The sequence below is a fragment of the Leptonychotes weddellii genome, chromosome 6 (genome assembly GCF_054177405.1).
Source record: "Leptonychotes weddellii isolate Sample4059 chromosome 6, ASM5417740v2, whole genome shotgun sequence".
Lineage (NCBI taxonomy): Eukaryota > Metazoa > Chordata > Mammalia > Carnivora > Phocidae > Leptonychotes > Leptonychotes weddellii.
Genome location: NC_138374.1, coordinates 12,308,071 through 12,323,279, shown reverse-complemented (window position 1 = coordinate 12,323,279; position 15,209 = coordinate 12,308,071). Strand labels below are relative to the sequence as shown.

Genomic DNA, 15,209 nt, shown 5'->3' with positions numbered 1-15,209 from the left:
TATCTTTTTTTTTTTTTTCTTAACATATATTGCATTATTTGTTTCAGAGGTACAGATCTGTGATTCAACAGTCTTGTACAATTCACAGCGCTCACCATAGCACATACCCTCCCCAGTGTCTATCACGCAGCCACCCCATCCCTCCCACCGCCCCCCCACTCCAGCAACCCTCAAGTTTGTTTCCTGAGATTAAGAATTCCTCATATCAGTGAAGTCATATGATACATGTCTTTCTCTGATTAACTTATAAATCCTGAATTTCTTTTCGTAAGTATGTTTTCTCTACTTATACAGACAAAGCAAGTCTGAAACTATCTGAGATGTATTACGGGATAAAACAAATGAGTAAACTGCTGATGTTACTGGGAGCCAGGGTTCAAGGGACAAAAATATGAAAGGAGCAAAAACCAAGGCACAGAACAACCCTATGAGAATGAACTGGAATTGGATTTTTGGGTCAATTCACGATTTCTAAATTATATATGTGTTGTATATATTATATACCTGTAAGTGTCTATACATGTATGTATTTGTTAACTGTCCACTAATGGGGCCTCTGATTATATACGAGTAGCAATGACTATACCCAACACCCAGATCTTGGTTTTTAGTATTATTTTCTACTAAAAGGAACCAAGGCTCTTTGGAAAAATAGCGGATTCTAGGACTGAGACAGAGAAGATACAAAATGAACCTAGAACAATTGTTATACCACAGAGTGATAAAGACCTTTAAAAAAAAATAAAAAGAAGCAAAAAAAGACAAGTTTATGTCAGATGCAGCATACCGGAGCCAGTTTGAAGAGGCTCCCAGAGGCCCAATTCGGGACAACTTAGGCACCAAAATAATTAAGGAGAGTCAAAGAAAAAAACAGGAATCCATGCATCCATGCTGATAATAGATAATTAGGGAATAAGGGAAGACTCCTGGTAATAGAGTAGAATGTCAACTGCTGTGGTTTTCTGTCTTCGTGTTAACATTTGAAAAAATTTTAAATGATGTATTTTTGGAACCCAGTAAAACAAAACACTTTAGAAGCTACTGACAAAATACAGACTTTAGAACAGTGTGACTCAGTGAAGAACTGACCTTAATCAGAATTTCCTATCTATAATTAGGACAGGCTATCCTAAATATACTGCTTTAGAGTACAGAACTCTCACACAACAAAATTTCATAGGCTTTGCATTCACCAACTACAAACTTAGTTTGTTTAAAATGTAACTGGTTGATAAAATAAGCCAAAGAAAAGAAAATATATCTATTATATCAATGTCTTTTAACATAAAGATGTATATGACAAATCCCATCTAGAATTTGGTGCCAGAATTTCTTTTCCCCTGAAGAACATGTATAGTACACCAGAAAATAAGAGCTAAGTAATCCATCAAGTTTCCTTTGCTGCCAGAAAATTGATCTTTTCTTCTCTATATGGTTATTTTTTATATAATTTATCTTCTATTTAACTGCACATGGGCATATATTTTCTCCGCAAAATACCTCAAATCCTTTAAGATGGAATGTAATTTATGAGATAAATTGTAAATCTAAAAATAATCTCAATATGATTGCAACACGAATGTTTAATTTAGTCTTCTAATAGCAGTGCTATGAATACAGCAATTGAGTTCATCTATGGTTAAAAAAAAAATCAGCTATAGTCAATGCAAAAAAAATTCAGAATGACTGTTTTTAAAAAAATTTGACAAATACAAAGTGTTAGAACCAATTTTTACAAGTGAAGTTGTGTTTCTGCCCCCAAGATTTTAATCGGGAAATTCAAAACTATATTTCAGATAATTAGAAAATAACTTCCCTTTACACCGTGAGACCCTTTTAAAGTAATAAAATTCAAATTCCAGGGGGCACCTGGGTGGCTCAGTCAGTTAAGTGTCTGCCTTCGGCTCGGGTCTTGATCTCAGGGTCCTGGGATAGAGCCCTGCATGGGGCTCCCTGCTCAGTGGGGAGTCTGCTTCTCCCTCTCCCTCTGCCAACTCGTGCTCTCTCTCAAATAAATAAAATCTTAAAAAAATTCCAGTTTTCACAACCAAATACACAAAGAAAAATATACTTTTGTTTAAAGATTTGTTTTCTTCTTGATAAATACTATGATTATATTAAGGCATAATAATAGAGACTACTGGGGCGCCTGGGTGGCTCAGTCTGTTGAGCATCTGACTCTTGATTTCAGCTCAGGTCATGACCTTTGGGTTGTGAGATAGAGCCCTGCACTGGGCTCCTCGCTCAGCATGGAGTCTGCCTGTCCCTCTCCCTCTGTTCCTATCCCTGCTCCCCCCCGTCACTTGCGCAGTCTTTCTCAAATTAATAAATAAATAAAAATCTTAAAAAAAAAAATATAGGCTACATCTGTCGAAGGCTTGCTATGCAGTAGGCACTGCGGGTTATGTACCTTTCTCTGATCACAATTACCAGCAAGGCAGCAAGCATCCTTGCCCATTCTAGAGATGTGCAACTTGTATAAGGACATACAGCAGTAAGAGCACATGGCTAAGATACGAACACAGCACTTTCCACCTCAAATGCCAGTATTATTTCCACAACTCCAATATTTTCAGTAAAGTTTGTTTTCTATGGATACTTCTGATTTGTTTCATCGGCAAATGCATTTAAAAATGCATTTCCCTCTGTAAGTCTGAAACTACATCAAAATAAAGTTTAAAAAACGTCCTCACAACACAGCCATTACTTCAAATTAAAAAGTTTAAGAAAGAAAAAGAAATCCTCATAGAGAACTATGGTTGTCTGGGGATAATGAGTTTGATGTTCTATTTTATGGACTTGGGAAAAAAATTACTGAAGTTCTATTATTTTTACCAGATTCAAGGTCAAGTTCTACAAGCCTAGGAAATAAGCATTCATAAGAATGTTAACCTAAAACTATTAACAATAGTAAATGATACATATGACATTATAACAACTTGAACATGTACGTCTCTTTCAAGCAAGAGAAATGTGAATATGCATGTCTAAAAGCTAAAAACCCAGGAAACTTTAACTCATGACAGCATGCTAATTTGAAACAACTTTATCCACATACAAATGGTCCACAGAAATGTTTTAATTTTAAATGTTTATGTTCTTGCGGGTCCTGGGTGGCTCAGTGGGTTGAGCGTCAGGTCATCTCATGGGTTGTGGATCAAGCTCTGTGCTCGCTGGGAGTCCACTTGAAGATTCTCTCCCTCTGTCCCTCCCCCAAGTACATGCTCTCCCTCTCTCTAAAATAAATAAATAAATCTTTAAAAAAAATGTTTATGTTCTCTTAAAAATTTGATCATTCAATAATTTTATTCTATTTGCCTCAAACCTTTTCATATCACTAAATGAAGTAGTCATGGTAAAAAACATCTCAAGGGTCTTAAACCTTTAAGTTTCCAAAATTGAAATGATAAGCATTTTTTTTTTGTCCTCCCTCCAAAAAAAGGGCACTTACTTTTTCTTCCACTTTCTTTACAGTGTCACTTTCTTTCTGCTTTAGAGTTTATATCACACAAAATGAGTTTACATTCAGGAGCAGGAAAAATTCTTAAAATATAAATGCTTAGATTACAATAATATGTCCTCTTTAGTTTAAATCCTACAAACTTGGAATCCATCTGACCTGAGAATTCTACTTTTTATACTAAGAAAATAGTTTAGAAGAAAAACAATGTAAGTAAGATTTTAATGAGAATGAATGTTAGAATTCAATTTGAAGACAAAAAAAAGGCAGGGATGAGTAGAAAACAGTAATTTATTCTTTCCTTCATAAACAATTTTAAGTAATCCTTAAACTGTGTGAAAATAACACAGCACCACAATACTAGGTAACTTTACATGATGGGGTTTATAAAGATAGTGACTGGAAAACGCTTTAGATAGTGTGCTTCCTCCCAAGATATAATCAATCTATAACCCCACCAGCAACATTAAGGCAAAAGAACTAGTTTTTAAAAATTCCTGGCACACTCTTAAATGAATAAGTAAAATCTAAAAAAAAAAAGGGGGGCACCTGGGTGGCTCAGATGGTTAAGCGCCTGCCCTCAGCTCAGGTCATGATCTCCAGGTCCTGGGATCGAGCCCCATGTCGGGCTCCCAGCTCAGCGAGGACTGTGCTTCTCCCTCTCCCTCTGCCTCTACTTCTCCCCCCTGCTTGTGCTCTGTCTCTGTCTCTCTCTCTCTCAAATGAATAAATAAAATCTTTAAAAAATAAATAAATAAAAATTCCTAGCACATTATCTCTTTATTACACATCATCTACATCATAGTAAACAAATGTATGTTGAATAAGTGAATAATAAATCTCCTTCAAGGCTATCTTTGCAGGTTTGGGGAGGGGTAGATGAGTAGGTAGATTCGGAGAGTTAAGAAATTCTGTCCAAAATTGCCCTTCTAATATTTAAAAGTTGCTATGACTATTTTGGAAAAGATAATCCAATGGTATGATTGTGAATCTACAAGAAATGTGAATCTACAAGAAAATTCACTGAAAGAAAAAAAAACATCTGGTCAAAATTTCCTTAGACACAAATCACTTGAAAAATGTCCTTCCTAATGTTAATGTGACAAACCCAAATTATAATTAGATATTTAATACTCATGCTTACATACCGTATTAGCTTAGCCAATTCAAATTCAGACTTGTGTAGAGCTGTGTTTTTCTTGTGTCATTTAACTGTACACTACAGTCCCTTTTACAAAATCTACAGCATATTTAGTCTTTGATAAGAGAATTCCTTTTCAAACAGTCTTTCTGACATAATGATGTACAATACTGAATCATTCCAACACAAAACAAAAAAAATGTTTAGCACATTCTTAGTATACTTAAAATTAACCTATTAGCAAGGACACAAATATATTAGGTACAAAATATAACTGTGTACTCAGGCACTTGTTTTTATTATGGGCGGGAAATAAAAATAGAAGTGATAAGTACCAAATAAGTGGTATAAACAAGTGTCATAGAAATGTAGCATAAGGGCAGTATACTTGTACTTGAAATGATTTTAATAAGAGGCAGGTGTTGAAGTCGATCTAGGAAGTTTGGTTTCAAGAAGCAGAAAATGGGATAGGGCCTTCAGCCTGGAAAACAGTGGGGAGTCAACATAAGAAGCTTAGTATGGTAAAACATCTAAGGCAGGGAATAGTGAACTATGGTCCATGGGCCAAATCCAGCCCCCTGCTTGTTTTTGTGTAGCCTATAAACTACCATAGGTTTTCACAGTTTTAAATGATTGAAAAAAATTAAAAGAATATTTCATGACACACAAAAATTATGAAATTCACACGTAGAGTTTTATGGGTACACAGCCATACCATGTACTATGACTGCTTTCATACTATATGGCCGAGCAACAGAGACCATGTGAATCGTAAAGCCTAAAATATTTACTATCTAGCCCTTGAGAGAGAAAGTTTACCAACATCTTCCTTTAGGAAAACCTATGTGGCTGAGGCACTCTGAGTGAGGGGCTGAGAGGAGAAAGAAGCCAGAGAGGCAAGAGGGGCATGCAGACCATAGCAAGGATTTGGGTCTATATTCTAGTAACGGGGAAGTCATTAAAGAATTTTAAGTAGGAAAGTGACAAGAAGATTTGCATTTTAAAAAGGTCATTCTGGTGGTTATATCGGTAACCAGTATTAGGAGAAAAGTAAGGAGGTTAGTGTGGTAAGTAGTTTAAGCAAGATATGAACACAGTTGAGACTATAGGGCAGGCAAAGTAAAATAAGGGAGGCTGGGCAAGATTATTTCTGAGATCCCTTTCAGCTCTAAAATTTTAAGAATCACAGGGCTTTCTAAGCATTTCTGATTGGTATTTCCAATTATCACATAACAAGTCTCAAAAATGTTATACTATAAACAGCTCTCCAATAGTTAGTAAATTGGAAATATGCCAAAAGAGCATCAAGCATTTAAAAAGTCTGGGAATTACTGAAGGACAAATGATCCTCTCCATTAGAATGCTTTCTTAAAATATGGTTTATATTTTTTGCAAGTTGGAAAGGACTAGTTTTATGAAATTTATGATTAAAGATTTACTGATCATACATAATTAATTAACACAAAGGGGGAACAAACACAAACATGCTTAAGTATATTTTCACTGCATTTTCTTTCCCATAATGTAGCAATGATGAAATAAAGAACATACCTGCTACATTCTAACAATGTAACTTTAAGGCGGCCTTCAGTAAGTGCCCATTGTTGTATATGGATATGCTCTTCTTCATCTTCTTCAAATCCTTGCGAAGTTTGGAATGGAAAAAACGGCTTAAACCTGGGAAAAGTAAAGATAAGTCTAAATTTTTGGACAATAAACACCACAGTTTAAAGAGTAATAACAAAACCTACCTGTAGGAAAGCGATGTAAAACAAAAACCTAATACTGCATGAGCCCTAAAAATCCAAAGCTTATCATTCTCCCCTACAACTGGCAGCAGATGGTGTCTTCTCTCTGGCACCCAGACCTCCTGCTTTTTTTTTTTTTTTTTTGCATGCCCTCATTGACAAGGCAAGACACTTAGAAAAAAGAAAAAGAAAATCTAAAGACCACCATTAGGTCCTGAAACTTGGGTGGGTCAGGACAGTGATTCTTTCTGGACCAGATGGCAAGAGTGTTTCTACAGTACAAGATCAAAATTCAGAATGCACTGTTCTGGAAACAATATAATTCATAGTAATTAGTACATGAAAATGATTAACAATAACAACAATTAATGGTGGCAAAGGTATTCATCAGAATTGTCTACTATTTGCCAGGCAGTGTGTTAAGAGCTTTCCAAGCTTTCTCTTACGTAATGCTCACAATCCTGAGAGGGTGATAGAACCAGCTTCCCTTTCCAGATGAGAATAGTCAGCCTTATAAGTTAAAGGATTTGTTCAGTGTTACATGGTGGGTGGCAAAACCAGAATTCAAGCTAGTCTGACTCCATCAAAGCCCAAACACTTCAGTTACCTATGAATAACTCAGGCCTATATGTGCTTATTCTTTAATACTCTGGTTTTCATGGAGAAGCTTGTGCTGAGTTAGGAACTATAGGCTTTAAAAACTTTAATTTGAAACACAATCCATACTCCTTCATTAAAGCAAAGGACAAGGAAAATGAAGAGAAAATTGGGCTCGGGGGCCTATAGTTTTCAATTCACCTTACACATTGTCACCAGACATGATGGCTTCAATGGCTTCTCACTAACCACACACAAAAAGAGACGGTCAAAAGTTCTTGGTTTCACATCCAAGGTCCACCACAATTAATCTTTCCACTGGCATTTTTCCTTATTAGAAACCTTCCTATATTGAAAGTGTAGTCACCTCATGTACTCTGAAGATACTATGCACATTCCTGCTTTCAGGCCTTCTGAACTAACTGGATGTTTTCCCTACTTCTCAAAGCCTAGCCAAATCCTAAACGCTTTTTGTAATCGGCTTTAGGTCCCAGATCACAGCAGAGCACATGCACTGCTTTCACTCTTCTTTATTTTGTAGTCACTTAAATTGCTGTGCATTTATGCCTTGAAATCTCAAACGTGACCTGGTCTCACACTGTTTGTACCCTTCAGGCAAATAATCAGGACTCAAGTATGTGTTGAGCTGATTTATAAAAATCCAACACTAAAAATGAAATAAACATTTAGAATATATTAATAGCCCACTACAGTTTATACCGGAAGATATTGATAGAGGGGGAGAAATACTGTTTTACAGTTTCCCAATGAACAGGATAAAAGGAAAAACTTTTTAGGGAAAGATAAGTGGGTATACAAACCATGTTCAGTGCTTTTCTCCTGCTTCTGAATTAGGGGGCAGGCAGAAAGTCCTCCTCAATTCCTTAATTTGCATTTGAAGTCATGTGATTCAAACTGGCACCAAATTTTTAGAGGGAAAAAAATGAGGAACTAAATCTATTATGTTAATATATTATTGTAGTTGAGTGCTTTTAACACACAAGTCTTATGGCTCCTGTAGAACACATCACTGTCACTCCATAAAACATTACAAAGATCACTATACTATACACAACCAACTTTGAATGTAACAATCCAGCTAAATCACAGCTGCTCTATGAATCAACTTTTCTTGTCATATATTAACTTAAAATTCAATAAAAACATTTCCCACAGGTGTGTGACTTCAATGTTCTATGGAATAAAGTCTAACTTGGTTTATTAATGCTGCTAGCAGTGTTTCCTAAAACTGTTTATGCCACAAAAGTACACTAAAATCACAAAACTGAATTCCATTTAAAAATAACACACTAAACAGTGGGATAAAGCTATCTGTTCACCGAGCTAATAAATAAAATCCACACATTCACATTCCCTAAGGACACTTGGTTTTCAAAACTTTTAAGTCCAAGGCTTTAAGTATCCCAAAACCCATAAAGAAATCTAAACAATAAAGCAGGCTACCCCTTCCTTTTACCTTCCCATCCTACCACATTATCCTTCCTCAGAATTCATGAACCTTTTCTTCTGTTAACCTATCAACTTAAAAATGTCACTGTCTTCTCATTCAAGTTCCCTGAATAAGCTACTTGTACGTCGTCCTGCAGAAGCCCTAAAAAACCAACCCAGAAAGATCAACTTCTGACATGACAGCATGAAGAGCTCCACTGACCCCCTCTGCAATAAAACTGGTGGAAATTATTAAAATAAAAACAAAAACATAAAAAAAACACGTAAAGCCTCTGAAATGTCCCTAAGGGTAAACAGCAAATGAAGGAACTTCTATTCAAGAAAATCTACAAAAATTTGTTAAGAAAGGTGTGAGTCTGTGGTGCCTAAACCAAGACCGCCCCCTCCAACAAGCTCAGCAAGGAAGAGATTCCACTCTAGGCTGCTGCAGCCAAGAACACAAGCGTCTCACCTCCAGGTCACAGTCAAAGGGAGACTTCCTGAGAAGAGCAGGACAGCAGTGTTTCCCATCCAGCCTTCTGCCTCCTAGTACAGAGCCAAATTCCAGGCAGGTGTAGTCAAGAGATGGGAGCTCCCTTCCTTGACCCTGCCCCTGTTTGTGGAATGGAGATTTCATGCTGGGCACAGTGCCCTGATCGTCTTTGCTCTGGCTCCTGCTGCAATGGTTCTATGCCAAGAGAGGCAAGCCTAAAGCACCTCAGGCTGCTGCCACCCCTCCCCCACTCTTACCCAGCTTCTAGAGTGGGGGTGTCACTCACAGAGAAGCTTGCCATTGTTCCCACCCCCAGCTCCAGAACTCTGACTCAAAATTTTTGCTAAGGGGGCTGGAAAGGGTAAGGCATGCCATAAAAAAAGCTCCTGATCTCTTCCCAAAGGAACTAAGAAGCTCAAACCTAAGGGGAAGGAGATTCATGGATTTAATGAAGATATAGCCTACAACAAAGGTTGCCTAGTTTACAGGAAATAAGACAGCTGGGCGATCTCTCCTGGGGTGAGAACAAGTATCAAACAAAGACCTCAGAAATTATTCCTTCAAAGAAGCCACAATTTGACTGGGTTAGATGGTAGAACAATATATGCCCCAGAGTACTGGTGAAAACAACAGGCACAATGGGGGTAGAGGGTAGACTTCACTAAAATAAGCCAGGCAATCACTAAAAAACAAATAAATAATGAACCCTGGGAGGGGGGACCAGGGCTCAAAGTTGCTACAATATTATCTAAAATATTTAATTTCCAACAAAAATTGTGAAGCATGCAAAGAACCAGGAAAGCAGATTTCTTTCTGACCCATAAAGCAGAAAGCAGGCAACACAAACTGCCAGTGAGAATGACCAGGTATTGGATTTAACAGAAAAAGAATTCAAAACAGCCATTACAAATATGTCCATGAAAAATTTTAATAGCATGATTAAAGAGGTAAAGAGAGGTATTATGCCAATGCCACATCAAATAGAGAATATCAATGTATATTTAAAAAAAAAACAACCAAGTGGGAATTCCAGGGTTGAAAACTAACAACTGAAATAAATTCACCAAAAGGGCTTTCAACCATAAATACGAACTGGCAGAAGGAAAGAAGTAGTGAATCTGAAGACAGAGCAACAGACATTATGCAAGCCAAAGGACAAAGAGAAAAAAGAATAAAGAAAAATGAAGTAAGCCTTAGAGAATGTGGGAGATCATTAAGTACACCAACACACACATAACGGGAGCGCCAGAGGGAGGGATGGGGAGGGGAGAGGAGGAGAGAGAGGGAGTAGAAAAAATAGTGAAAGAAATAATAGAGGCAGCCAGTAAGCCCTAAAGCCACAAATTATAGGATTCCATTCATATGAAAATCCAGAATAGAGAAATCTACAGAGACAGAAAGTACATTAGTACTTAGGGTTGGGGTGGTTAGGAGGAGGATAGCTGAAGGGTAGAGGGTTTTCTTTTTTGAGGTGATAAAACTGTTCTAAGAGGGACTGTGGTGATGGTTATACATACCTGTGAATATACTAAAAATCACTGAATTGTAAGCTTTAAATAGGTGAATTTTATGGAATATGAATTATACCTGAATAAAACTGTTAAGAAAAATCCCAACCCAGTTTACCCAGAAAGAATTTCTTATTGTTGCTTTGATATGTAAATGCTTGGTTAGAATTATCTGATTAAATAAGAAACAAAACCATAAATGACAGCTCCATTAAAATAACTGATAGCCCCTTTTAAGACTTATGAAAAAGATTAAACAGTTACCATACCAGGTACTGACTAAAAGTCACTTATTTGCTCACTTAATCCTTACAACCACCCCAAAACTGGGCATTTGCAGGTCTAACTAGGTCTTAGAGGTCTCACAAATACTACACACTGAAGCCAAAACTGGAACTTATATTAGTCTGCTAGGGCTGCTGAAACAGAGTACCACAAACCGTGTGGCTTAAAAAACAGAAATTTATTTTCTCATAGTTCTAGAGTCTGAAAGTCCAAGATTAAGGTACCAGGAGGTCTGGCGTCCCGTGAAGCCTCTCTCCTTGGCTTGCAGACAGGCACGTTCTTGCTGTGTCCTCTCATGGCTTTTTCTCTCTGCACATACATTCCTGATGTTTCTTCCTCTTCTTATAAGGATACTGGTCCTACTGGATTAAGGCTCCATCCTTATGACCTCACTTAACCTTAATTACCTCATGAAAGGCCCTACCTCAAACACCGTTACGCTGGGGGTTAGGGCTTCAACATATGAATTCTGGGGGACACAATTCAGTCCACAACAAAACTCAAATGTGACTCCAGAGCCTGATCTGACTGCTACCCAGTTTTCTGCAGGAATAATGCACTAAACCTGGCCTGAAGGTACCCAGCAAGGACACTCATGGTTTCACACATATTATTGTTCTTGATCCATAAAATAACATGGTGAAGCACAGTTGCAAATCATTTCTTCATTTTACACAGATAAGGAAACTAGTTCAGAAGAAAACAAAGAGACTGCTGGAGACTGCATCCTTTATTAAAAAGTTACATGAAAATAAATGCCAGCAAAATGAGGGCATAAAGCAAGAAAGAAGAAAGTGATCCAGAAAATAGTGGATCCAAGTCCAGAAAGCAATGATATTGTACACCCAGAAGACAGGTATGTGACAAGCCAAGAGAGAAGTCTGTTGTGGAACAGGGGAAGAAGGCTCCAAGAAGACCTCTTGGAAATAAGGGGAATGGACAAGATAGACAGAAGGAATGAAAAGGGAGAGGTTAATTTTTCATTTAAATCTTGAAAATTTGGTTAAGGCAATTAGGTAAAAAATAAAGAATTCAAACTTGATTATAGGGACATACTGCTTTGAATGGCACAAAGATTTTGAAATTGGAATATAGAGAAGGAAACATAAAACTGCATGTTAGGTAGCTCTGCAATAAAGAAAAATTATACAGACATAGTAACAATGTAAACACAAAGACCAGTCAAGGAAGACAACTCTGAACAGAATATAAATGTTATCAATTATATATAAATAAGCATATAGTTCAATTTATGAATTGAAAACAATGATATAACTAGATTAGGAGGGGCGCCTGGGTGGCTCAGTCGGTTAAGTGTCTGCCTTCGGCTCAGGTCATGACCCCAGAGTCCTGGGATCGAGCCCCGCGTCGGGCTCCCCGTTCAAAGAGGAGCCTGTTTCTCCCTCTCCCTGCTGCTCCCCCTACTTGTGCTCTGTCAAATAAATAAATAAAATCTTAAAACAAAACAAAACAAAAACTGTATTAGGAGAAGGCAGAGGGAAGGTGAGAGAGGGTATCACCTAACTAAATCCTTACCTACCTCAGAAAGAAGTTAATCAACAGACAATGTCTGAAATTGTTAAATCAAGAACCGCAATATAACATTGTTGAGCAATATAGAGGTAACACCATAATTAATTAGCAAAGCTAACTTTACTGAGTACTTACTGTATAAAAAGCATTACGTTTATTAATTCTTAACAACAATTCTATGAGATGAGTACCATAATTCCCATTTTGTAGATGAGGAAACGGAGACACAGAAGTTAAACAGCTTGCTCAAGGTTATACAGCTAGTAAGCAGTGTAGCCAAAAAGAACCTAAGCAGTTAGGCTCCCAAATCTGTGTTCTTAATCAGTGCCTCTTAAAAGCTGTTACAAACAGAAATAGTTACAAATGGTTGCTTCTGAAGAGTATGACTTAGGTGAGCAAAGTAGAGGGTTTAGGGAAGTGACTGTTGACTTTCATTTTAAGTCGTTCTGTTATTATTTGATTTTTTATTTGATTTTTAAATTATGTACATTAACTAAAATGAAAAGACAATACCCAGTGCTGGAGAAGATGTGAAACTGCTAGTGTAGACTATTAGAACTACTTTGAAAACTCTGTGGTAGTATTTACTAAACCTGAAGAGATACATAATCTGTGACCCAGCAAACCTACTCCTAGATATAGCCAATAGAAATGTCCACAAATGTATAAGAATAATCATAACAGCGCTATCCAATGGTTCATCAACAATAGAAGGGATAAACTGAGGTACAATCACACAGTGGAATACTCCACAGCAAATACAATGAACTACACATCCATACACAATGACATGAATTAATTTCACAAATGTACTGCTGAGCTACATAAAGAATCTAGAAAAACAATGAGCGCATACAGTATGGCTCAATTTATATAAAGTTCAAAAACAGATAAAATAATAAAAACCACCCCAAAATCAATGGCGGTAGAAGTCAAGATAGTAGCTACTCTTAGGCAGAGCAGGGAGGGTAGTGACTGGGTGGCAGGGACTTCCTGACTGCTGGTAATATTCTACTTGCTTGTTCTGAATGCTCTTCTCTTCACTGTGTAAAATGCACTGAAGTTTATAATTAGTGCACATTTAAGGGGTGAGTTGTATTTCTGTAAAAGTTTAAAAGAAATACCATGTTTAATTTAAAAATGTACATTACTTTGGTAACATTTTAAAAATATACAGTATTTAAATTTTACACCTACAAGAGAAGCCAAGCCTTCTTCTCGTATGTGGATCTGAATCTTTTTTAATGTCTAAAATGTTTTTTCTCTCAGATGTTTCTTCAAGAATGCTCTATAAGCACCCTGAATGCCAGCTGGTGACATCTCCATCACATGGTAGCAGTAAAACTGTTTGTAAACACTGTGATCTTTAGAGAAAGAGGGTTTACTACAAACCCAATATAAAAATAGTCTGAGGTCTAAATCTACTCTTGATTTCAGCATGGGCTTGTGTGTCTTTGCCAAAGTAATAAATCTGCTCAAGTTTTCAGCTCAATAAAAGGGAAAATTCATTAACAATTAGAGCAAGTAAAAAAAAAAAAAAAAAGGCACCGCTATTTCACTGCATTGCATACCTTCTATCTCTAGAAATACTCAGGCAGAAGTTGGACAAGACTTGTCAAGGAGGGAGGGTGTCATGAAAACAACACAAAAGTTAGAATCATACAATCCCAACACCCAGAGATTTGTTTCAAAATAATCAGGGGAGGGGAGTGTGGGGAGACAGAGATGGTCAAAAGTGGCCATAAATTAATGACTGTCTGCTATGGATTATGGGGGTTTACTGAACTATTCTCTTAACTTCTGAGTTAAGTTTGAAATTTTCCATAATGAAGAATTAAAAGAGGTTTTTTTCTGCATACTAAAACAACTTCAGTTCTCTCTTCCTGTCTCCTTTCTCTTCAATACTTTTTTTAGCAACATCATTTGCTCGGTTTCTACAAGTTCTATATATTGATGCCTAAAAGTAAATGAGACACCTTTTCTTTAAACTTCCTCCTCTTCTATTTTCTTACTGGCACTGTGGATTTCATAGACACTCGGGAACCTGCAGTTACATTATTTACTCTTTCCCTTCTCACAACTAATCCGTTCCACCTCCATTCCTCTCTATTGTATTACTAAGATGTCTCTTCCACTGTTGTTTTGTGTTGCCCACTGGCCTGGCTCAGATTTTCACTGGTTACTTAGAAGGCTGTGGTTTCTGAAATTAGGTTTCCTCTTCTTAAAAAGAGTATTTTTAAAAAACAAAACAAAAGCCTGCAGTTTCTTTAAATAAAAAGCTACCTCATAGGACTTTTACAAAGACTTAGAGAATTCACACATGTGAAACACCTAGTGGAGTTCCTGGCATGTACCAGACACACAGATTCTGGTTTTCTTCCGAGTCTTATCAAACTGGTTTCCCCTTTACCTCACTGCATCCCTAAAGATAACCATACAATGTCCTGATTCAGTTCCTTTATTTCTCCCACCAACACTATACTTCTATCCCATCTCCCTGTGTCTAAAGAACTGGTCAGCTCAAATGTAATCTCATGACTTTCCACAAATGTGCTTACTTGAGAATACAGAGACCAAAGTTAGGCATTCAGAGACTATAGTCTTATTTCATGTTCAGGAATACAAACAACACTACATCCTGCCTAAGGAAGAGAGTAGAACAAGCAGTTCTCAAGAGGCAATTGGGAGTTCTGTGTGGTTTTTGCCTTTCAGTCTGACAGTCTTGGCTCTCTCACATTAGGAACTAAAAAAATCTAAGTGTGCTCCAAATTCTCCTAAACCAAATACCTAAACTAGACAAAGCAGGGGTGATCATTTTCAAAATGTTTCATTTGTCATTCTTCAGAGGTATCTTAGTATTCCTTTAAATAATGAGTTCCCCTGCTGCATTTAAGTATCATTACAAAACCTCAATTGGCCATAACTCTTCTGGCACACATTATTATACAAAGTATGGCACACTAACACAAAACTACATACAAGTTAGAGAGAAAAC

At 37.0% G+C, this 15,209-nt stretch overlaps 1 protein-coding gene across 1 annotated transcript in view; it reads right to left on the bottom strand.

Moving 5' to 3' along the window:
• The window catches only part of PDZD8 (PDZ domain containing 8), a 78,502-nt gene that overhangs the window by 47,607 nt on the left and 15,686 nt on the right, over positions 1–15,209 (bottom strand). The window contains exon 2 of the mRNA XM_081823429.1: positions 6,153–6,278. Coding sequence (XP_081679555.1) covers positions 6,153–6,278 — 126 coding nt within the window. The remainder of the gene's footprint in view (positions 1–6,152; positions 6,279–15,209) is intronic.